This window comes from Atractosteus spatula, chromosome 12, assembly GCF_055471065.1.
Source record: "Atractosteus spatula isolate fAtrSpa1 chromosome 12, fAtrSpa1.hap1, whole genome shotgun sequence".
Lineage (NCBI taxonomy): Eukaryota > Metazoa > Chordata > Actinopteri > Semionotiformes > Lepisosteidae > Atractosteus > Atractosteus spatula.
The window spans coordinates 15,482,244-15,506,485 of record NC_142717.1 but is presented as its reverse complement, the minus strand read 5'-3'; the positions used below and the strand labels follow the sequence as shown (position 1 = coordinate 15,506,485).

The 24,242-nt window shown below is 35.7% G+C and overlaps 2 protein-coding genes across 3 annotated transcripts in view; one reads left to right on the top strand and one right to left on the bottom strand.

Annotated features, from left to right (window-relative positions):
• Positions 1 to 6,761, bottom strand: part of ints8 (integrator complex subunit 8) — a 42,915-nt gene extending 36,154 nt beyond the window's left edge. Inside the window, exons 1-7 of one of the 2 annotated variants that reach the window (XM_088929454.1) lie at positions 6,588 to 6,761; positions 6,132 to 6,270; positions 4,514 to 4,688; positions 2,659 to 2,799; positions 758 to 829; positions 628 to 697; positions 138 to 320 (exon numbers count right to left, since the gene is read on the bottom strand). In XM_088929454.1, coding sequence (XP_088785580.1) covers positions 138 to 320; positions 628 to 697; positions 758 to 829; positions 2,659 to 2,799; positions 4,514 to 4,688; positions 6,132 to 6,261 — 771 coding nt within the window. In that variant the 5' untranslated portion in view covers positions 6,262 to 6,270; positions 6,588 to 6,761. The remainder of the gene's footprint in view (positions 1 to 137; positions 321 to 627; positions 698 to 757; positions 830 to 2,658; positions 2,800 to 4,513; positions 4,689 to 6,131; positions 6,271 to 6,587) is intronic. The other variant, XM_088929455.1, reaches the window with a different exon arrangement.
• Positions 6,762 to 7,101: 340 nt separating this feature from the next.
• oxnad1 (oxidoreductase NAD-binding domain containing 1) lies at positions 7,102 to 23,630 on the top strand. The gene is made up of 8 exons (XM_088929596.1): positions 7,102 to 7,180; positions 7,969 to 8,113; positions 9,089 to 9,152; positions 10,530 to 10,636; positions 13,265 to 13,406; positions 18,555 to 18,797; positions 19,687 to 19,795; positions 23,141 to 23,630. The coding sequence occupies exons 2-8, from the start codon at positions 7,995 to 7,997 to the stop codon at positions 23,293 to 23,295; spliced, it is 939 nt and encodes a 312-aa protein (XP_088785722.1). The 5' UTR covers positions 7,102 to 7,180; positions 7,969 to 7,994; the 3' UTR covers positions 23,296 to 23,630.
• The last annotated feature ends 612 nt before the right edge of the window (positions 23,631 to 24,242 follow it).

The window sequence follows — 24,242 nt, the reverse complement described above, 5'->3', positions numbered from 1 at the left end:
ATACGAACTCCTACACTATCCCTATTTGGTTCAAGGACCTGTTCAGCACATTGGCACCTAATGGGGTTGTCTCTTCCTACAGATAGAGGAGCAAGCAATCATGACCTCAAACTCGAAGACAATGCACGCCAGGTTACCTGACAATGCAGTTCATCAGCACTGATCTTTAATCCTGCGGTAGAGCACTCTGTCTCTCCATTGGCAGTGCAGGACTCAGCTGCCAGCAGGTCCAGCGTCCTCATTGTATGGATATAAAAGTCTTTCTTGATCCCCAGGACGCCCTCCAGAACCATGATTGAGTCATCCGCCTGCTCCTTTAGCTGGGAAAATAAATCGTGGCCGATTAGCTTATGCTGCGACAAAAGGAATTTTTTTAGACTTTTATTAAATTAATGTGATTATGTAATTTACAACTAATACTAAACTACACAACTAAATTACACTTTGTGCTTAGGTGGGCAGCAGGAACTGATTGGCTGCCGCATAGTATATCCGTCCAGTATAAGAAGCACTTTGAAGTTCTTTGGGATGAAAACAGATATTAATAGAAACAAGTATTAACTTTCTTATAACTCATAAGAGTCAATAGGGAACCACAGATGAATGTCACACTTTCCAGTAACTCACCACTTTTAAAATGTTTTCTGTTAATTCCTTTTCCTGTTGCACATGATTCAGCCTAGATAAAAGGAGACAGCTTTAATCACAAAACCTGAAATGAATTATCACCAACAATTAAAGAATATTAAACACTCACATATTTAACTGGTGAGGTCCAGGTTTAGTTTGCTTTTCAGGGAAGCTGCTCTGCACTATTGTCCTGATAGCCCTGGAGAAGAAAAGGAATTTAGGTAACACACCACTGAACAAATATTTACAATATTTACTATAATTTACCTCTGTAAAACAGACAAACATTACTGCAATGCTGTCTTAAATGTCTTCATTTACTGCTTCCTAAATGCTGCAAACACAGAAGAGGTGTTACTAACCCTTACACAAAAACGTCTCTTAATACAACACTGGTTGAGGTATTTGTGATGCAGTATCTCCCCAGTTTAACAGATCTCGGATGCAACAGACGAAATCTGGTGAAGCAGAATTTTGTCTGGAGTTCAGAAAACCATGGACTACCCCTCAAAGAATGGACAATGGGTCTAGACAACATGACAACAGACTGACCTCAAAACATCAGATCATGTCTTGCAAATGGCCAATTATTCTGCAATATATATGATCCTAAGTATAATTTACAGTTGAGTAGAGTATTGCAGCTTTCATTTGACATTTAAAAAGACAGAAAGTAGTGTGCATAGATTTGTTCAAATTAGGTTTAAGAGACAAAAACAGGATAGGTTTTGCTATTACTTACAGTAGTTCCTTTTAGAGTTTTGTACACTTTACTGATATTGATGACAATAATACAGAAATTAGCTTACAAACCTAGGATTATACAGTGGACAGTGGAACAATTTTGTCTGCCATGATTTTAGCAAAGATTTTAATACTTTTAAATGGTTAAAAATAAAACAGAACAGCTCTCACAAATATTATACATCACAATGTATGCTTTTACACAGGCCTGAAAGCCCACCTAAATTTGGTAGTTGGTTTCCAGTTATCTTTGTGTGTGTGATGTTAGTGTGTATATATGTACAGTACTGTATACAGTATGAAATAATTACAAAAAGCTTACTGCAAAATAAAGGTGAGTGCCATTATACAGAACTAAAAGTTAAAAACATACATATATGGGAGCACAAATTCAATCATGGGAATTAAGTTGAAGCCTTGGTTTTGTAATGTTAATTTTAATATCAGTAAAAGTGTTACTGAACCATTTTTTACTCCTTTTTTCTGTTACAATCATTAACAGTTAACTTAAATAAATGGCTATGGTTTCTGTGCATCCCAAATTCAAATGTGAGAATTTTGAAATAGGCTACAGAATATAGAATAGGCTATATCTGTAACAAGCGGCCTACTTTTATGTTAAGTACTTGAGCTGCTCCACAAAAGCACTCAATCAGGGTTGTTTCTTTCAACAGTTAGTTCACCCTGCTGCAGAAGGGGGAATTCGCACAAACTCATTGACGTGTTTAAAAAAAGCGATATATCGAAACTGTAGCAAACTACGCAGTGATATATAAAACCTTTTCTGGAAAATAATTTGCCATTGGAGGTAATAAAACAAATACAGTGTTGGGTTTTACACTAATATGGGTTGAAAGGTACACACATAATGGAGGGAATTTAATTATTCTGCTGAAATTTACAAACAAAATATTAATTTCACTTTACATCCTACGCTCCAGACATCGGTAGACCCTGCCACAGACAAGCTGCTTGGCCCTGCTCTCATGGCACTGGGAACCTGTGCTTTGGCAAATGGGAAATCTTTCACTGGAGCAGGATTTGGCATATGTTAGTCTGGATACCTCTGGTGAACAGGGAGAAGTGATGCAGCCAATAGGTGAACAGGAACCGTGACAGTAACTGAATGAAGCATCCTGTTTAAGATATAGGGTGTCAGTTCAGCAAATATATTTGTCACTTACATCTACTGAGAAATTCTACTAATTATTCTGAGCCCTAAAAATTAAGCCTTGAATAAAAAAAACTTACAATAATACTGACAAATCAAATATTAGATCTTACCATCTATTGTAGATGAGCACAGCCATTGCAGTAGTAGGAGGTAAGGTAGACAGGACCAGATCCACATGTTTAACTCCAGGGGGTACTTTACTGACGCACAGGAGCTCATTGAGAAGCATATTTAACACTGGGATAGACAAACTGAGGGGAACCAAGAAAAGAAGAAAAAGGTCTCAGAAGGTAATCAAATTAGGTCTGGTCAACATGTGGACAAGAGACAAATAAAATATATTTTTCTAAGAAGTTTTGCTGGTGGCATGCAAAGTACCCTCACGTAAATTCAGGTCAAACAGTGAAATGAATTGTTAATTGTAAATGAGTTGCTATTACAAAATGGCTGCTATTCATCACCTAGGTAAAAGTATTACTTCAGTGATGGAGGAGTTCCTTTTTCGAGCAAAGCAATTGCAAAACTTTTTTTCCTGCATTTTATTACTAACTATTCATTACTCTGAATTCAAGGGTCAGATCCAGTGACTACGTTTCTCACAAGCACCCACAACACACTGTCTTCTGTTATTTAATGCAGTTTCTCTCTACAGCAGAAGCCACCTAACATAAAATGCACAACAAAAACATTTCAGAAAAGCTCACTTTCAATTAAAGTTAACCTCTTTAGAATATTTGCAAAAGGTAAACTGGTATCTTGTCTCATGGAGAGCAAGCTAGGGTATGCGAAAAGACAAATTGCTAATGCAAGAAATTGTATATGGCCAATAAAGTGATCTCTTATAATATTAACAACGATCTTTTGGAATAATCCTTTATGTAAATTTGGCTTAATCTGAAGAATTCTTAATTTGACCTAATGTGCTAAGAATTCAAACCGCTGAAGCTTGCTAATAACTTTATATTTCACAGTATTGTCCCTGTACTGTTGGGGTGCTTATTAGCATAGTACAGTAATAACATTAAGCTTTTCTTTCTTTTTTCTGAGTGTATGTCCTGCAGTCTGTTTTTCTCCTGTTAATTTGTTTGTTTTTTGCCTTGCTCACTAACACAATTCATAGAAGATCCATTTCCTGGGACATTCTCAACACCGAATCAGATGACATGACAGCTGGAAGACTACTGCTGTTTACACCTAAAGTCACATGGTGTCTCTGTGTTTCAGCCACATTAGTTCTCTTCCTATATAAACCCTTTCATAAAACAGTATTTTTTTCTGAACTTTTTACAAACCTCACCCTAATTTTAACACAAAGTGGGAACTAGGAGGCAACAACATTTTTCTTTTTAAAACTTGAATGACCTGTTATTTTTGAGGCAACCAGCAGATTTAGAATAGCCAATTATGTTTTTCACTTTTTTGAATCACAGCCACAAATCCCACACAATTGAACGGGAAGTGTACATAGCCTTCTCTAACCCAGCCATCAAACCATTCATCCTTTAACATATCACACTTTAGAGGAGGTTCAGGGCAGATTGAAAGAGACGTACATGCCTCACCGACAGAACCACATGCCTGGGGTATATCCATGGTATATTTATGATACAGGAGAGCTTTTTTCCCCCAGTACATGCGTTTTTCATAATAAATGAACAGAAATGTATTCCCTCCAAACAAAGTGGACTAAGTACACTTTTTCAATATGCGCCATTATCTTGACATTTCACTAGCTGTACAGTCTTTTATATTCTGATTTTTATTGTCAAAAGTATTCTTCATAATAATGCACCGTCATATACAACAAGTTATAAATTATGCAGAGTAAATTGGGAAAAAAAAGATAGTTAACAGTTCCAAAGCAACCCAGAAACACATTCCTACTGAAGGCACTGCACTATTTGTTAGTATTTAGCTTCTCCCCTGAAACAAACTGACATGAGGAAAAACCACTTCACCACACACCCTTTTTCCAGCACATCCAAGTCCCATTTCAAGTGCGCAGACACTTTGAGAGCGAGCAGCTTCAGTGTGCGGTTTCTCCTGTTGTCTGCAGGGGGCTGAACTTGGTTTTGTTCATTCACTGATGGTTTGGATGCCTGCTCCAGAAACTGGATTACCAACTGGACAGGTGAGGGGTCTATGGAAAAGAAAGAATCCCACTCATTATTTTAATTTTACTAAACATAACCTGTACATCAATTTCTCAATTACCAAAGAGTAAGAAGGCTGCACATTGTAAAACCACTTTTGGAATGCTTACTCAAATGCACTTGTACAGCAGATGCTTTAGCGGGGCAAACTGACTACAGTCCCCACGATCAAGTGCTTTCTGATTTTCCTCCATATTGGTTCCAGTGTTTTTCTTTCTTGATTTTCACCAGGCCTGATATTCACAGGGTACAATACTTCATCGCCTGTGCACAATCAGGTCTCTCACCAGTAATTTGAATGAACGCTTATGCAACAACCATGTTACTCAGTAATAAACAACTAATCAAAATGACAACATTAAATTAATTTCCAACATGTATATAATAATAATAATTGCTTACACTAATAGCGCTTTTTCTGGAAACTCCACTCAAAGCGCTTTACATGTAATGGGGACTCCCCTCCACCACCACCAATGTGCAGCATCAACCTGGATGATCAGTGGGGAGGAGAGCAGAGTAATGAAGCCAATTCATAGATGGGGATTATTAGGAGGCCATGATAGGTAAGGGGCAATGGGAAATTTGGCCAGGACGCCGGAGTTACATCCCTACTCTTTTCGAGTAACGCCCTGGGATTTTTAATGACCACAGAGAGTCAGGACCTCAGTTTTACGTCTCATCCGAAGGACAGCGCCTGCTTACTGCTTACTGGGGCATTAGGACCCACATGGACCGCAGGGTAAGCGCCCCCTGCTGGCCCCACTAACACCTCTTCTAGCAGCAACCTTAGTTTTTCCCAGGAGGTCTCCCATCCAGGTACTGACCAGGCTCACACCTGCTTAGCTTCAGTGGGTTGCCAGTTACATACTTTATTCTTATAAAAACATGCATGCATAAACATGTTTCTTATGAAGTAGTTCAGGTGGGTAGCTGCGTCAGCATGCGTAGGCTGCAGAGGAACAAGTAATAGGTTTACTCTGAATATTTGACAGCCGAAACGTTGTGTTTTCTTTCTTCTCCTTTCAGCATGGAATAAAGGAAGAAGAAATTCTTCCTTTGTTTCTTTTTTTTTCCTATACTGAGCTTCATAACAAGCAAGCAGAAATAGCTGTTTGTATACAAACTTTCATAACTGCTACTAAGCAGTTCTCGCGTAAATGAAAAGCTGTATTTCAGAGTTTCTCGTGTAGGTCTCCTAAAGCTTATTAAGCAGTTTACCGATTTGTGTTTCTTGTCTGCAAAAAACAGCAGCTTGCTTTTTACTATTAAAGAACGACATAAAAAGCACCTTTCTTTAAAGTAGCATGAATTAAACCCATAAATACAGCTATGTCCCAGACCTCTAAAACTTTAAATGGCCCATCATTTTTCTCCAGAATGGATCTGGGCATTTACTAGCATCTCCGGATTAAAGACTTTGTGCTCACCTGGTGAGGGTTTCTGTAAGTGTTTCTCCAGCAAGGCCTCGTCCAAGAGGAACTCGAACCAGGTGGTCTGCGGCGGAGTACACGGTCGACTACAGGTCACTGCCTCCCGATCCGCCGCTTCAGCACTCATCTTAGAGAACTGACAGGACAAACGTTACAACAGCTGACTATCACTTGTCTAACAAAGATACGCGCTACGTTCATTTCATACCTAGTTGCGTAGTTACAAATGAACCACCTAGTTTCACAGGATTAAAGAGATCAGTACGTTTTGCATGTCAAAGTATTCGAAATAAAGTTAAGACTAATATTAACGAATTCATATTATCTGCAAGCTTTTGACATTTACTGTATGTTAAAGTTTAGAACTGGTTTGAAAGAGGCTCGGTACATCATTTTTCAAACTAGACGTACCGTGCGATAACTTAATTTGAGAAGAAATCGTTATATTCATACCTTTGAATAACCTACTTCCAGTTGTTAAAATCAATGCCTTATCTCTAATTCAGTCACGTCGTATAAAAAAAGGTTGTTAAATTCAGACAGACAAAACTGCTTAACCACAAGCATCACATTCATTGGAAAGAAAGCAGTCTTTCCTTTGTGATTTCTTTCTTAATGTAAGACCATTTCAAACGTTTTACTGCCACCTACTGTGTCGGAGTAGGAAGCACATCGAGTAAATAGCTGATTTACATTAACGCTTTAAACCAGTAAACCGAGAAATTAAAGAGCAACTTTATTAATTTCCCATAGACCCTCGCCCTATAGCTGTAAACATAAAGTATACTAAGAATATCCTGAAACCAAATTCGCATAGTTCTTGTTTTGACAAGCAAAACACAAACACTTCCAGGTCATAAAGATATTTACATTTACCGCCTCAGCGTGAAGGCTACTTTAAGTGACGATTGATCCGGAAGTGTATGTAAATAGCCGAATTTCAATCAAAATAAAAGTCCTTCAGCTACCACAGTCATGTGCTGGTGGAAGGTTATTTAACTAGCCGGCATGAACATCATCTGAAAGTGGATGAAAATAGTATATAGGTAGGCTTTATTGCAGATATGAGTTTAACCATTGGTATAAGGTGTATTTATAAAGAACTTTCTAGTTTATGCTAGATACAGCTTGCCATAATTGCCGTTAAACTAGTTTTCCTGTCTTTACAGCAGTTTTTTAAAAAATAAAGCATTCTTTTATTGTTTAGTTATCTTTCAAAATATTTTCCTGAAAGCATTTTCATATAATAACTTTGATGAAAATACACTTAATAAGATATTGGCGCAATAAAAGCTGGTTGCAGAAACTCGTTTGATCTTAAGTGCATATGAGCATTTTCTGTTGTGTGATATAAATTACTTGTTGCCTATTTGCCTTAGAATTCTTATAATCATAAAGTCAGTTATTACAACAGGAAGTCATGCTAGTCTGGTTAGCGCTGTTGCACTCAGTTCAGCATTTGTAATACGCTGTGTCTTTCTCTGCATGGTGTTTAAAGTAACATCCTGGAAAGATTGGGGGAGACCTGTGGGTGTTTTGATGGTTAAATGTCCAGTGACACATATTGCTTTTACAGGAAAGGAGGTTGAAGTTCATTGTGTAACTCCTGTCACAATCCTCTATGTCACTCCAGCCTGAAACAAACTGTTTGGAGTTTGGAGCTGTGAGCAAAGAGTTTAAAGAACTAGAAATGATTCTATGCTTTTGTCAGTTGTGAAATGTTGTACAACTTATATGGAACAGTAATACCACAAAAATGTTATATTCCTTAAAATCCATCAGTAAAGTCTGTCTTTTCTTCCCCTTCATGCTATCTGTCTTATGGATGGTGCAGAGAGTGCTGGTTGTCCAGTGAATGCCATGGCTTGTGCTGCTGTGTCTGTTAATTGTTTACTGGGGAGAGCTGCTGGAACCTTCACACTGCAGGTCGCATCAGCACTGCTCAGGCCCAGGCCATTATGTGTCTGCGGGATCAATAGGTGAGTTTGCTCTAGAAAAGAACTTGCCTTGTTCCACCTATCTGGTGATTCCCCATCACTTTGTAGTTTTAACCTCACTCACACAAAAAGGTCACTTTTGTAGCTTTGTACAGTATTGTACTAAGAACACATTGAGCTTCCAATTTTGATTTCTTGTGCAAATATCTGGTGAGAAGCTGACTGTTCCAAGATGACAACCAGGTAAGAAGTCCACTCATTAAGATCCAGTCATTATTTTCTTTTGCTTCTTAATTAACATCGTGATCTATGTTGTTTTTTAGATACTTTAACTCTACTAGCATATCAGTGGATGGATTTTTATTTATTAATCAAGAATTAAAGTTATAAATAGGTGTTTGAAATTATGTATTATTAATAGGAAAATTGTTTCTAAAAAGTCTATTTTTACTGGTAACAATACTACAGTAAGCCCTCACTTTAGGGGACAAAACCTGCTAAAGGGGAATTTTATCTGTATAATCAGGAATACTAGACTTTCCCCCATAATAACAGGCAAAGTCTTTTAAAGTAAAATATTATTAAAGTACATGTAACAAACAGTGCATCATGATTTAACTTTGTTTGAATTAAAGAGTGTACATAAAGTGATACAGTACTATATACAGTGCCAAAAAACAATTTTAGTAAAGTAAACTAAAAAGACGTGTAAGACATTTTGACATTTATTTAATATTTTAAATATTAGCATTACAAAAATTGTAGAAGGACTTGGGTTTTAAACAGCATTATATTTAAAAAAACAGGCAGCGCTAAAAATGTAGTGCTAAAACCCCAGAGTGTACCCTGTGTTCACCCCTGTGCGTGCTGGAATAGGCTCCAGCAAGGGTCCCCTACAGTATGACCCTGTATTCGATACAAACTGGTGAGCAAATGAGTGGATGGTTGTAGATCCTTGTGCTTTAAATGTAAAAAGGGAATTATATGGATTTTTATATTTTTACCTTTGCCTTTTAGAAAAATGTCATCAAGAAGAAAAACAGATCATCTCGAAAGAACTGCCAATAAATATCGGCAAGAGGTGAGTTGGAGTTAACTTAAAAGCCAGAAAAGGGTAATTCTGTAACTTAATAATGGTGAAATTTGCACCTGGGCTAAAAGAAATTCTTTGTCCTTGTCAGATGTTTGCAGAACTGAAAATCCTCTTCAAATAATTTCAGCCTTTTTCTTTTTTGTGTTTTATACCATAGTAAACTGTTGTTTAAATTCCATAGGTCAGCTACATTTGAGATTTAAAACACAAAAGACAGATGTAGAATCTTAGATGTAGTTGTTTTTCACCCAGGTTCCCCTCTCACTTTGAAAATTAAAGTGATCATATTTATACACATTTCCGTCTTTCAATTAAAAATGGAAATGTGACCACTTTTAAAATAGTTCAGTTTGGGTGTTAAAGTTTTAAATGTAAATGTGTACAAAGTTAATAAGAGCCCTATGCTTGAAACAAAAGTTTATTTTGAAACAGTGCATATATTTCTTATGAAAGAGGAGTTTATCAAGGTTTTTTTTTACAATTTACAATTTAACTAATGAAGGATGGGGAGTAGGGTATTAATAAACACACCATTGTTTTGGTTTCTAGAGACTACTAACTGAAAGACTCAAAACATGATTTTATGTGTTGTGCTAGAATGGCTAGTCGTATTCTATGTAAAGTTAACATTTACATTGAATTTAAACTTAAACTTTTGGTCACTATGAAATGATATATAATATATATTCTATGCGCACTGTGTACTGTATATACTCTATAAATACACATACACATATATTTCAAATCTGTATGTTTCCTTGAAATGACAGATGCATAACTCAAATGTCAGCATGAATGTAAGATAAATTACTTGATCTACTTGAAGTTAAGTAAAAGGTACTGTAGATTGCATTGTTTGTTTTGTGATTAGAAGAGTCTAGCATTTTATGCTTAAGCTTAGGAAAGAGATATCATATGATTTAAACATTCAAATAAAGATTCCAATGCATTTTAGCTTTAAGGTAAAATCCTGTTCTGTTTGTTAGGATAGAGATTGGAATATGATGTGCATTTGCTAATTGTAAATTCTAAATATGAATGAAATCCTGCAAAGATCATAACTGGGATATGTGCCTGCTAGTGCAGTTCACAAGTCAGTTCATACTGTATGTGCTGTTATTTTTATACTACTTAACACTAAAGGTAAGAATGTTGCTGACAGAAAATGGAAGCCATGTATCTTATTAGTCATGACTGGGTAGAGGTAGGCATATTTCTACCCTGTAGAGGGCTGTAGTCTTTGTTGGTGTTTGTAGCTTGGAAATATTTGCTTTGTGTTATTATAGTGTGGGTATAAAGGAAAGCATTCTAATTACTAATATATTTGCCTTACTTTGTAAATATTTGTAAATATGTTTTTTCTAGGTTCTCTATCCGGCAAAGGTCTGTGGAATTTTAAATGAATCAAATAACGTCAAAAGACTTCGCCTGGCTATACCTGATAAAGACTTCACTTTTAAAGCAGGACAATGGTGAGGTCCCTTTTATGTAAAGAAAACAGTTTGGAAAGGTAAAATAGTAATGCAATGATAATTTGATGTATAAAGACAAAAAAGAGCTTGATCTTGCAAAATTCATGCCAGAGAGGTCAAGTTTTAACTGTGACGTGTTAGAAGATGATCTGATCTAATTTCTTTAATTATTGCAATGCCTGAAGATACCGCATGTCTATTGAAGCAACACTGTAGAAAAGTTGTGAACACAAAGCTGACCTTTCACTTACTGTACTTTGCATTAGTAAGAAATCTGAAATGTTTAAAACCATACAAAATAATGATGGACATTTAATTTATGTCTTGAACAACTAGGGAATAATAATTACTCGTTACTAATGAATAATGAGTAAGATTATGTGAATATAATTATAATGAATATAAAAATAGATTTCACACATACTTTACTGTAGTGGTTTTAAAACCCTACACTATTGTTTCAGCATATCTATGGATATAACTTCATGTGATTTGCATGTGTGGCACATTGGGAATTGTAATCTTTGTTCACTTAATCGATTTATGCTGCTGATGTTTTAAAATTATAGTGCATGCTGTGAATCAAATATCTTCCATTTTAAAGAGACTGTACCATCAGTCATGGAGTTGGACCACTTCTAATCGTACAAACAATGTGCTGTAAAAAGTAGTTTGTTCTGCGTTTTTCTAGAGATGTACAGTAACTGTCCATATGCCACAGATATGCTACGTTCCTGAGATTAAATGTGCTATTGAGAGATGATGAAGTAATAACACAGGTTGTTTTATTATAAAACCACTAACATTGACAAAGCACATGCATATTTTTTTCCAATACGAAAACGCTAAGACCGCGCCTGTGAGTAATAGTACACTCAACCAGCAACACACGTGTATGACTCACTATTAGACGATAAATAGAATCACAATTATATTCGCTACTTTATTAACAGTTAGAGCAGATACACATTTTAAACCAATCTGAACCGTTAAAAAAAATTGTTAACCCTATTGTTTTTCACACCTGCATGTGCGATCATGGTTTATGGTTTTTGTCTTGATTATAAATCATGTGTGAATGTTCATTGAGCACAAGGGCGCTGTTTAACACAGTGAGATTACACAGCTGGGATAACTTTAGTAAATATACTGACAAAATTCTGAATTTTTGGTTTCACAAAGCAAGATCAGATTTTGGCCAGTTGGGAATTAACTACGTGAAGTTGGCCCCTCTGAAAACAGCACAGACAATGTGCTTTTTTGTTCCTTTTGTGCTGGTTTGTACTATTAAAAGTAGTATTTTGTTCCTGAACTATGGTCAGCTGTTGGATCAGAGAATTTTAAGATTTTGTTTGTTGTCTGGCTGTGGTATATGTTTTATAAGATAAGATCACTTTATTGGCCATATACAATTTCTTGCATTGGGAATTTGTCTTTTCGCATACCCCAGCTTGCTCTCCATGAGACGCACAGATGGGGAGAGAGAAGCCTGGGGTCAGAGCCCAGGGTCAGTCATTTATATAGCTCCCCTGGAGCAGTTGGGGTTAAGGGCCTTGCGCAGGGGCCCAACGGAGTAGAATTCCTCTGCCGGCCGTGGGATACAAACTGACAACCTTCCAGCCACAGGCACAGATCCTTAGCCACAGCACTGCCCTGCTATTATATATTTTTAGGCATATTGGGGGGGGGTAATTTTCGAGAGCTCGGAAAGTATTTGATTTGTTTTTTGTATTTCTTCTAGGTTAGTTTTTTTTCAGTGTATAGCCAGTCAGTTGCATGGAAGACTTTTTTGTCATGGCAATTTTTGTCATTTGTCAGGAAAGGGAGCAGGTGAAAATGTGTAACCCCTCCCCATGTAGTGGTATGGTCTTTTTAAAATTGAAGATATTTGCTTCACAGACAGCGTGCACTGTAGTTTTAAAACATCAGCCACATGAATCAAATACGTGATCAAAGCCAACAATTCACAACGTGCCACACGTGAATTGCACAAACTCATATCCATAGATATGCCGAAACAATAGTGTAGGGTTTTAGAGCCACTGCAGTACAATATGTGTGAAATTGTTTCCTAATTATTTGTTGCTGAAATATAAAATAAACATTAATACAAAATATATTATTTATATTATTTTAATGCAGAAGTAAGCCGGAAAAAAATCACATTGCATTCACAACAAACTATAGGAATAAACTATTTTTTATATATCCAGCTGAGTGATTTTGTCTTGTTTAACAGCCCTACTGTCTTTTTAATATCAAGCTATTCATTTTAAATGTAATGTAATATACAATTAATAAAAGTCAAAACAGTATACAAATTAAATTCTTCAATTGTAAAAGGATTGTCTACAAGGGGCTGGGCATTGACCGGGATTCAAAGCCAGGTGTTTCGGGTGATAGCCCACATACTTCCACATGCCACTTTACGCGTTCACTGCACCACCTGGAGTTTTACAAAGTAGTGCAGTCTTGCAACAGAATATCTTAAAAAAAACACGTTGGAAGGCGCATTATTAGCTGTGCATTCCGAATGGGTGGATTCGTATTGGCTTGTTCAGAAAAAAATACTTGATGAGGAACGTGATGTACTTGTTGCCAATATTGTATTATACCGATTTTTGTTAGGGTGGATTTTTTCATTCCTGGTCTTTCAAAAGTTGGAGGATTTTCAATCTGCTCCAGCCCTGGACTGTTAGAGGGAGAGGGGGTCATTGAGCTGGCTGTCAAGTACAGTGCACATCCCCCAGCCCACTGGATACACACAGAGGTAAGTTAAACTGACTGAAAGGTAGGATTTATTTTTTCATGTTTACACCATGAACGAACCTGTTTTTTTAGATAACTCGCATATTGGGGCGATCGATTCAATATACTTTATACTTCAGTTTGTTTTGCAATGGGAAAATTCTGATAATGGAATGTTCTGAACTCTTTTCAGGCTATTGTACATCGACCAAGTTTGCAGTGCATTTTGGAACGATTTGTTTGATTGCTAAATTTTGGTTCAATCACCGTCGTGATTGTCATTATCCCAGTCTAATCAGTTATTGGATTTACAGGCCTGTGTCTATCTGAAACACCCTAGTGTCTGTGCAGAAAGTGGCTGTCTTCCATCTGTAGAAAAACATGCCGCAAATTTTATGTTCCCAATCAACATTGGAAACCAGAAATGACTACACTGAAACCATTGTTGGTCCTGTATTTGCTTTAAGATTTTCAAATTGAAATACTTACTGTAACCGAAAAGCACCTATTACATCTTGATTATCTGTTAATTGCTTTTTTTAAGTAGTAACAGTCTTTGTGTTTGTGTACTATAATAAATTCTGATTAGTGTAATGTTCGTATGAATTTCTGTTCTTAACAAAAATTACTGCACATGGCACCAGGATCCTGTTTGTATCCTATATTGATACAGACTAAAAAAATCAACAACATGCACTCTTTTTTGGTAACAGTGCCTTTGGTAAGGGAAGTCTGCACCTCATTAAATAAAGAATCAAGTGTGCAATTTCATATGTTTTAGCAGTTCCAAACTTAAGCCCTGGATATCACAAATCCCAGAAATTCATGACTTGCTTATAAAAATAAGTAGTGGTCTCTGTAATTTTAAAGAATTAAAGTTCATGTACATGCTTTACACCATGCGTGTGTTAATGTTTGTTGTAGTTCAAGTAGGTACTGTAGCTGCGTCATCATGCGTAGGCTGCAAAGGAGCAAGTAAAGGTTTATTCCTTGCTGAAAAGAGAAGAAAGGAAACACAACGTTTCAGCTGTGGGCAACCCTCACACCCGAAGAAGGCTCCATAGCCGAAAGTTATAGTTGTTCCTTTAGTTGTTTCCTTTCTTCTCTTTTCAGCATGGAATAAACTTTAGCTTGTTCCTTAAATGTTTGTTGTATTTCTTTGTGACTGTATATCAGTATTGTTAGGTTCCAGAGAAAGGTTGTTGAAAATAAGAGGGTAGTCCCTGGGAATAGAAAGACATGGTGAAATCACACATGAGAGCATAGTTTATTTGAATTAGCATGAATAAGGATAAGCTTTATAGAATTGGCCATCTTTTCAAATAAGCATAGTTTCCTTCTTAAAAGAATGTCTTATAGGTGAACATAAACCATTTGTACTGTATGTTACATACTTTACTGTTTATAGGATTTAAAGGTTTTTTTTGGCAGAAGAAGGATGTTTATGTGATCTATTTTAAATTGAAATTTTAGACACTGCCTACTTACCTTGTATGCAAAACATACAATTTAAGGTCAGTCTGCAAGTCACACTTCTTTTGAAAATTTTGCTTCAAATGGCTTAAAAAAGAACACCCTGCAGGTATTCAGAATTATTTCCTTCCTGCATCTGGAACTTGAAAAAGAAGACATTCCCTTCATGTTAATCACATTTTGGATTGTTATGCTCGAAATGTTAGACTGCTACACAGGTATTTATCCTGTTACTTTAGTTAAACTAGTCAAAAAACTGAATTGTGAAATTGGGCATAGATTTTACCCCACCAACATCTAACCCCCTCCACATAGAAAGATACTAAAAATCAAATGTTCATAACATGTTTCAGTATACCATATGCATCTTCCAGTTGTTGACTGGTGAAACACCTCATGATTATTCATGAAAATCTGGAAGTAGGTTTTACCTCCAAATATATTCAGTACTTAGATTAGTGTGAAAATGCAAAAGTTTTCTTCAGAAGACTTCTAAGAAGAGCAGGGAGGGACAGTAGTTACAGCATGGATTAATGTTTTATAGTTCTTCACCACTATTGCTTAGCTTTTCTGATCTTTTTTCTTTTTTACAGAGTAAGCCAGCAGGAGTCTTAATATCTTTTTATATTAAGATTATAAGTAGGCAATAGGAATCGGCTTGCTTTGGCAATATATGTGTATAAGTATATCTTTTCAGTCTGTGTCTCTAGACTGGCCAGTAATAAGATCGTTTGCTACATGAGGAGAACTAAACTTTTCTGTTTCACTATGTGAAAGAAGATTTAAATCATGGTGTTATTATTAGTTTTGGGCATGAATTGTAGTTTTTTGTAGTCCATGTGTGAGGTAAACTAAGAGAAGCACGCAAAAGGATGTTCCATAAAGGCATAAAGGGCAGATTATTGAGAGAGGGAAAGATAGGTTACAAGGAAATGGGCAACTGGACATGTAAGCACCCTCACAACAATAAATAACAAAGCTTGAAAGTGGGCAATGTGAAGATCTACAAATTCTAGTTTTACCAACAGAAAATATATTTACCTAGTGAAATTGCAGACAAACCACCTAAGCAACATCTCTGTGATGTACAAACTTGTTTTTGTTCTCCTCTCTTGCTTTCACCTAATGGTAATCTACTGTCATTTAACCCGGCCACTTGCGGTAATTATTTTGCAAAAGTTTCCACATGCTCGTTTTCCATGAACACTTGCTGTTGTTATTGCTGTAATGGAAAATTAGCTTTGAATTTAGCTTTCCAAGCAGAATGACATATTGGTGGTTCAATGGTAGAATTCTTGCCTGCCACTTGTGCAATCGATTTCTGGCCAATGCCACAAGTTGTACTTTTAAAAAATAAAAACTCTCTGTAATAATAAAATGGTAATGACAAATCTAATATAACGAATATGTATACTATATTTAAATTTATCAGAGTATGTTAAATATTAAAATAATAAATTAACTTAATGAACTTCCTTAGTGTAGAGTTATCAAATGTGATTACTGCAGTAGGGGGATTAAAAACAAGTTGTACCTGTCAGACCAACACCTCCAGCATGCTCGGACAAAGTAAGGGAGTTTCAAAATGCCCTTAAACAGCAATCACAATTGAGATTTTTATGAGTATATTTGCTTTTAAATACTAATCATTAAAGTCACAATGTATAACATGTTCTTATAATAATAATCTAAACTTTCAAAGTGACATTAAAAAGACAATAAACAACAATCATTTAAGATTAGTGAATCTTAAGAGTTATGAAAGTGTAGTGTTATGAAACCAGAGACCAAAATGTGAGATGTGTTTTGTATCTCTCTTGAATCCATCTCTTCACCCTTGCCCTGTTTTGAGGATGAGGACGCTAGGATCCCCTGCAGAGTGAGACCTAACAAATGGGTAGCTGCAGAAGTGGAGGAGGGGACCTGAAATGTGCTGAAATGTGAAAAAAGTGGGGTGTGATATCATGAGAAATTCAGTGGGACAGGTCATGCTGTAGTATGAGATACTTTACCTGACCATCATGTTCTTAAAAATATACATTTGCAGATTTCTTGACAGGTAGTTTTTGGCAGATGGCTCCGCACAGTTTGCTTTGTCAAATAGCACCCCACGTTCATGAAGTTTCTTTTTTTCCCTGCAACAACCATGGGATCATTGTTTTATGCTGGTGTCCCTGCCACCCCAAGTACAAAATCCTGGCTACACCACATAGCTGCTTTAATGCCACCCAATGGTGTATTATATACTATCCAATCAAACATTTGTAAAGTACAAATTACAGCTGCCCGCTCACAGAAGCGTTTTACTCTATTGTGTGAAACTATTATGCATCACCATTTGTATTGGGGACGTACTGTATGAGGTAATAGACTGATAAAAACATATTTTAGATATCTACAATGCATAGTGTGGAATGAATGGGGTTTAAAATTCCAGCGAAATGTCCTAATCTGGGGCACTACACACGTACTCAGCAAGTAAGTGAGAGGGAGAACACGTGCAATATACAGTTCAAACTCACACAGCGAAATTTTTATTCGAGCTTAAACTATGCTTAATTAAAAGTATTTGAGACAAAGTGAGGCAGCCAAATAGAGAAAGAGGTCCAACTAAGCCAAGATAGCTTCCCATTATGTATAAATTATTTCTCGAAGAACAAACTGTCTTTTGATGTTTGAGTTTCCTTCTATCATTTTGATTGTATAATTAGCATTAAGACAAAATATCAATTATTCTAATGCATTGGCCTTAATTTGTGAGAATTCTACTGCTAAACCACAAAAGCGTCAAATAATTAAAATTAATGATGTTATAATTGCAAAGGAAATGAAACCAAACGGACCAAAGTCCATTGCATTTCAATGTGTTTCAAAATGCAGCCATGTTGAATAAAAACACTGAATGAAAACTTGCACAAAATTACTGAGAAACACACTAAAAAACATCATATTATAAATCAAAAACGTTGTAATTATTGTGGCATTATAGTGCTTTTGAATACATGGTTTTTAAAGATGATCTGTATAATATGTTTTTAACCATCAAAATCTAAAATTATTTTCTAACTACCATTTATACACTATTACTAATAATTATGTATCCTGTATGTAATTAAAAATTGTAATTGTGACATACTGTATCTTATCTGGAGTTGTGTGTAATCATTGTATTTAATAAAATTGTAGCTTGCACAGTCTGTGGCACAGGAAAGTGCAAATGGGACTAACTACTAAAGCACTGACTACTAAATAAATATAAAATAAGATCACTTTATTAGCCATATACAATTTCTTGCACTAGGAATTGTCTTTTCGCAGCTTGCTCTCCATGAGACACAGACACACAGAAAGGGAGAGAAGCTTGGGGTCAGAGCGCAGGGTCAGCCATTTATACGGCGCCCCTGGAGCAGTTGGGGTTAAGGGCCTTGCTCAGGGGCCCAACAGAGTAGGATTCCTCTGCTGGCCACGGGATTTGAACCGGCAACCTTCCAGCCACAGGCGCAGATCCTTAGCCACAGCTACCTGGCAGTTTTACCTAGTAGAGCAGTCCTGCATCACATTATTTGAAAAAATGAAAATGGCGGGATGTGGTGGTGTTTATGCTGTGGCACTTGTTGCCGTATGCCACATGACACCTCTTGCATTTTAAATGGCTGGATCTGCATGTTGTTAATGACATCCTATTTCTTCCCCACAGTGCACCCTGGATTCTGAGATAGCCGTTAGAGTTGGAGGTGATTTCTATTTTGACCCTCGGCCTTCTGACCCAGCAGTGAACCTGTTGCTGGTGGCAGGAGGGGTGGGAATCAATCCTTTGTTCTCCATCCTACTCCATGTAGCTGACCTGTACAGAGAGAGGGCAAGAGAAGGCTCTGGGTATGAGCCTTGCTCTGTGAAGCTGTTCTATAGTGCCAAAAATACAGAGGAGCTACTTTTCAAGGTACCTACAATATGTTCTTATTCATGTTACAAGTTGTTATTTTAAAAAAATATATAACTACATTTGTATACATTGCTTTGAAATGTAGTATTCTGTCTCATAGTAACACTTATATTACACAGTCCATATTCAGTATGTGTAAGATTCAAATTAAAAATCTGCAGTGGTAGAAGGAAATAATTTAGGTTATATTTCCCCATACTGTATGTTTAGAAAAATGTAGTGCACTTAAACTTTATGCAACGGTATTAGTGCACTTAATTCTATATGAAAGAAATATGACAGAGCCCAGAAAAGTATCCTGTAATTTAAGGTTTTAAATTTAGGAAATTAGGAAATCATCACATTTTAAATTAACATTAGCAGCATATTTCATTTGCAGATGAAAAAAGGCTTGAGAAGGTGTCATTTAGGATGTTTTCAAAATGAAAGATTATAGCAGCTGAACAAAAATGTAAGCCAAAAAGTCATGAGGCAGAACCATCATCACACTGCTTTTCACATTGATGTTTCTTATTGAACTGTGAGCTTCCATTCCCTTCAATTATTGAACTGTTCTGTTTACAAATAACATGAAATAATTCAGTGTCAAGCCTTGTTTTGTAAAGAACGTAATGACTTGTTGAAAGTGATCTTTCTCAAGCACATTTTGTAAGGTCTAATACAATGCTGGATAGTAATAAAACATTGCATAGTATAATAAATATTTGTTTAAATTATGTCAGAAATCGATAATTTTGTCAGTTCCCTGCTGTTTAGTTTAACCTTCTCATAGGGAGAAGAAAAATAAAAGTAAATTTAATAAGTTTTTTTATAGGAGTGATAAACAAATGTAGAAAATTGATTTAACTTGCTCTTCTCAGTGCTAATGCTGTTTTTCTCTTGCTAGAATACTATCATCGGACTTTCCAAAGAGTTTTCTGAAAAGGTTTCCTGTAACTTCCATGTTACACAACAGGAGACCGAAATTGACACACATCTCAGACCATACATTAGTGGTAAGTTCTGTTAGAAATTTAATTCTCACTGATTACTAAAACACTGACTTTACAAAACTAAATTAGAAACTCAGTTGTTATGTTTAGAACAATTTGTGGCTTTATATTACAATAACTTTAGTTTACTGTCTTATTTTAAAATTGGCTCTTTGTTCTCAAATTGATGGAACATGTAAAACTTTAACAAATATAGAGTGTGCATGCAGAGTGTAATGAGGGCAAGCCTCATCCTGCTAGCAAGAAACCACAAAGTTTTGCAAATTCTATAACCTCCCTGTATATCTGGCTTTCCATGAATCTAAATGATGGTCAAGCAACTGTGAATAGTGTCTACAAATAGAAATAAATATTCTGTCTGTAGTTCCATGTTATTTGGATGGGAAGGTGCACATTTAAAGATAAAATTTACAGACAAAATTGTTGTTTCTAATTACAATTAAGTTCTTGTCTTACATTGTCGCTTACACACAAACCCACTTATTTTCCAGAAATGCTATAGAAATATAAAGTAAGAGTATATTTTGATTTCTAATTAAACTCCCTACCTGGAAGTAACCCCATCCTGATAAGACTAGTCAAAACCTAATGCATTTGTGTGAATATTTCTGCCTGAATGTTGCCCATAATCTTTTAAATAGCAATGTCCCTCTGTTTCCGTCTACAGTTTAAGGATCAGATCAAACAATTAGAAGAAGGGCATAGAAAGTGTATTTTATATATTCTTTGATAACTGTCCTGTAAAACTGTACATATATGGGGATATTATGTTGGCATCTATGTTTTAAATCTTTTTATGACCAGTAATAGAGGTCTCAAACAACAAAGCTTGTTGGCCTTGTTGGCATCTACACCTCAACATCACTACAGTCCCACCTGCTGTAGTGATATACCACTACCTGAATGCAGCATATAAAGTATAATGTCTGTGTTCTTACCAGAACAGCTATCTAATTTACAGTGATTACCAGAAATCATGTAGAACGTACATTTCCATAGGGAACTTAATAGCATTACAGTAAGCATTGCCACATAATCACAACACTCAAGACAATGCACTGGAAAATATTACCAGACTCCATGATAATTGAAATTCTTACTGCAGTTAAATATCTCTCAGGAAAACAAAAATTGACTGCAAACTCCAAAATGTCCAGAAGACGGTGCAGTTGGTTATTTTTAGTGTAGCACAAGCAGAAGGAGACAAGTTTCATTTGGAGACTCTTTGCTATCTTAAAAGACTATGATATAAAGTGCCAATACACAACACAACAGGCTGGGCTGTATGGTAGCGTCAGGGAGAAGAGAAGGAGAAAAATGACAGATCCCAGAAAAGTATATTCTGTGATTTAAGATCCTTACAAAAGAGGGAAGTGCTCCTCATATTAAATAATATTATCAGCATATTTAATTTTCAAATTAAAAAGTCTTGGAAAGTCAAACCAGCTCGCCAAAATGCAGTGTCAACCAGTCATGAGGCAGATCCATCATCTCACTGCTTTCCAAATTGTGATGTTTCTTATTCAGAAGTGAGCTTCCATTTGTTTTATTGATTGAACCATTCTGTTTACAGATGACATGAAATAATTGATCAATAAAACTTGTTTCATAAAGAGCATAATGTGTATAATGACTTATTGAAAGTGATCTTCTCTTATAGAGTCTAATACAATGCTGAACAACAATGAAAAATTGCATAGGAGTCTATCATAACCATGGAATGGTTAACTATTAGGGAAAAGAGATGAAGGAAACAGCTTTGCAGTTGGAAAAAATGATTGGTTCTGCAGCAACAATCTGATCTGTAGTGAAGAAAAGAGTCTGGGTTCTTTGTTTTGGAAAGTTATACAAAGTTATGATTGCTAAATATGGAGAGCCACTCTGGCAGTGTCTTTATTAAAGACTGTTATTAAAGTGTAATGCATTGTATTTTCTGAGAAGGAAAAATACAGTTGTGGAACAATTTGTTTGAGCTTTCTAACAATATAGAGGAGAAGCTGATTGTGAGGAAAAGCATTTAGTGCATACTCAGTCACACTTGATGAGAGTATGGAACAGGTTAACACTTTGCAGCCAGTGATATTTTGAGGAGCGTAGATGAAAACTTTGAAGTCACAGACTTCATGTTGAACAGTTCAATTTATCTCCATTGTGCAGTAGAACAAAAGTCCATAGCCTGTCAGACTCCCTGAAATGTGCTGGTCTGCTGTGGCATTCATGTTGCTTCGCCAGCAGTGATTTGGGGAAAAGAAAAGAGTGGTATTGACAGTACCACAAAAGAGAGCATTAATTGAATAGTGAGTAGCATTATGCTGCATGATTCATTAACGCATTGTGAAGTAAATCTTTGAAATTTGACAATATCATGAATATTGTTGTGAAACATTGATTTAATGAACTTCATAGAAGTATGTTCAATAAGCAGGAGGACTGTTTTAAAGGGATTCTTTAAGTTAACTGTGGTGAAAAGGTTTTTTTGAAAGATTAATATGACTTTTCCACAATTTGAAGATGCAAAATGAATGATGGATCTTGCTTTTCTTGTTTATCATGCCTGTGCAGCTGCTGACAGTGTTGTATAATATAACAGCATTCAAAGCTCAACTAAAACTGCAAAAACTAGATGTGTTGGAGTGATCTCATTTTCTATCCTACAAGTTACTTATGGAAGATCTGGGTATTGAAATGCAGTTCAATCCATCTGAATATTCCTTTGAAGAACAAATTCATGGAAACCTAGGATGCCATGAGTTCTTTAAGCTGTTACCACTATCTTTCCCAAAACTTTGTAAAAAACTCAGAAAAAAAGTTATGTTATTCTGATATAATATAAAAATAGAAGGCATGCAACCAAAATAAAACAAAGAAATGCTGTTCAGTAAACTGTTACCACGACCTCTGGATTTTGGAAGAACTTTGTTGTACAGCTTCTGGGGTTAGCCTTGGAGAAGTATTATGACAGAGTGAAGAACATAGGTCATCCTTTATATCTGATAGAAATTGGTCCTAAGGGAATATTGGTATTCAGATAGGATTTTTAATTTTAATTTAAACTAAAAATGAGTGGATATTCAAATTGAATAACATTTGTAATTTTACTATTCATTTTCAAATATTGAAACTGAATTGCAGATGACCCAATTGTCAAGTAAAATATTGGTGTTGCATGCCACCAGTCTTAATTCCTGGGAATTCCAAAAACCGCTTGTTTCAAATTTGATTGGTGTAGGGGGATACAAAATTGAACAACCTCTTGTTCAGTCCTTAAAACTTGAAAATAATTTACAAAATGGTACAAAATTGAATCTTGTCAATATTGAGTTTGAAATACATTGTGTTTTTTTTCAGAAGGAAGAATATCACAAAAGATTCTGAAGGAGCATTTGTCAGAGAATACCTTGTGTTTCGTATGTGGACCACCTCCCATGATAGAATATGTTTCTGGACAGCTACAATGCCTGGGACTTTCTGAGGAAAAGATTCTATTTGAGAAGTGGTGGTAACTGCTTTCTATGGTTCAGCAAGTGTCTTTTGGCCAAATGAACAGCAGTCTTATTTTTCAATAAAATGGGATAAATATAACGATATTTATAACTGTATTTAAAAAGCCATTCATTTTATTTCTCAGAACAACTGTTTTATTGTGAAGCCATAACCCTGGTCACTCTGCTGAATTGCAGTCAGGCAGGTGTAGTAATGTCCCCGTTCATGTAGCTTTTTAACAATTTTGGATTTTACAATTGTAAAATCACAATCCACAAAGGGATAGACCTGCAGTCCACTGACCCCATGACTACTCAATATATTCAGGACCTTATATTTGAAATAAACAGTCCTGTTATTTATAATACATATTTTATCAAAAATATTAATTTATATAGAATATATAATTTAAATCAGTTATTGAATTTCTTCATTTTTGACAATTGAAATCTATCATTCTTTTAAAGAAATTGAAAGTCTCTTCTTTTTTAGATATACTGAAACAAAGTCTGAAGTGCCTTTCAGAAGTATTTGTCCCCTTTAATGATTATCTGTTTTGTTGAATTACAAGTGATGCATTTTTTAATGAATTCAATTCAATTCAACTTTATTGTTATTATACTTACGCAGGTGCATAGTATAGTGAAAAGTGTTTCTCATTAGTGACTCAGGTGCAGTTTATAAATAGAACAGAAGATAAGACAATCTTATCTTGGACAGTCTTAGACAGTAACACAATAACAATAACAGTAACGTGTAATAACATAACGTAATCAAAACTGTGCAAAATACGCAAACAGAGAAAAGAATATAACAGGGCAAAAACAGTGCAAGGTAATTCGGGGAACAGTGCAAAAATAGTATGGTGATTAATAAATATTAATTGTCGTGTTGTCGGTTGTCATGTGTGTAGTGGTGTTAGAGTACAGTCCTTGTGGGTATAGGAAGAAGTTAGGAGAGATCAGTA

Excerpts from the sequence above, each read along its gene's own strand:
- oxnad1 (XM_088929596.1), top strand. The coding sequence starts at position 7,995 with ATGGCTTGTGCTGCTGTGTCTGTTAATTGTTTACTGGGGAGAGCTGCT. Across the intron at positions 9,153-10,529 it reads CCAATAAATATCGGCAAGAG|GTTCTCTATCCGGCAAAGGT; the intron begins GTGAGTTGGAGT and ends TGTTTTTTCTAG. Across the intron at positions 18,798-19,686 it reads CAGAGGAGCTACTTTTCAAG|AATACTATCATCGGACTTTC; the intron begins GTACCTACAATA and ends TTCTCTTGCTAG.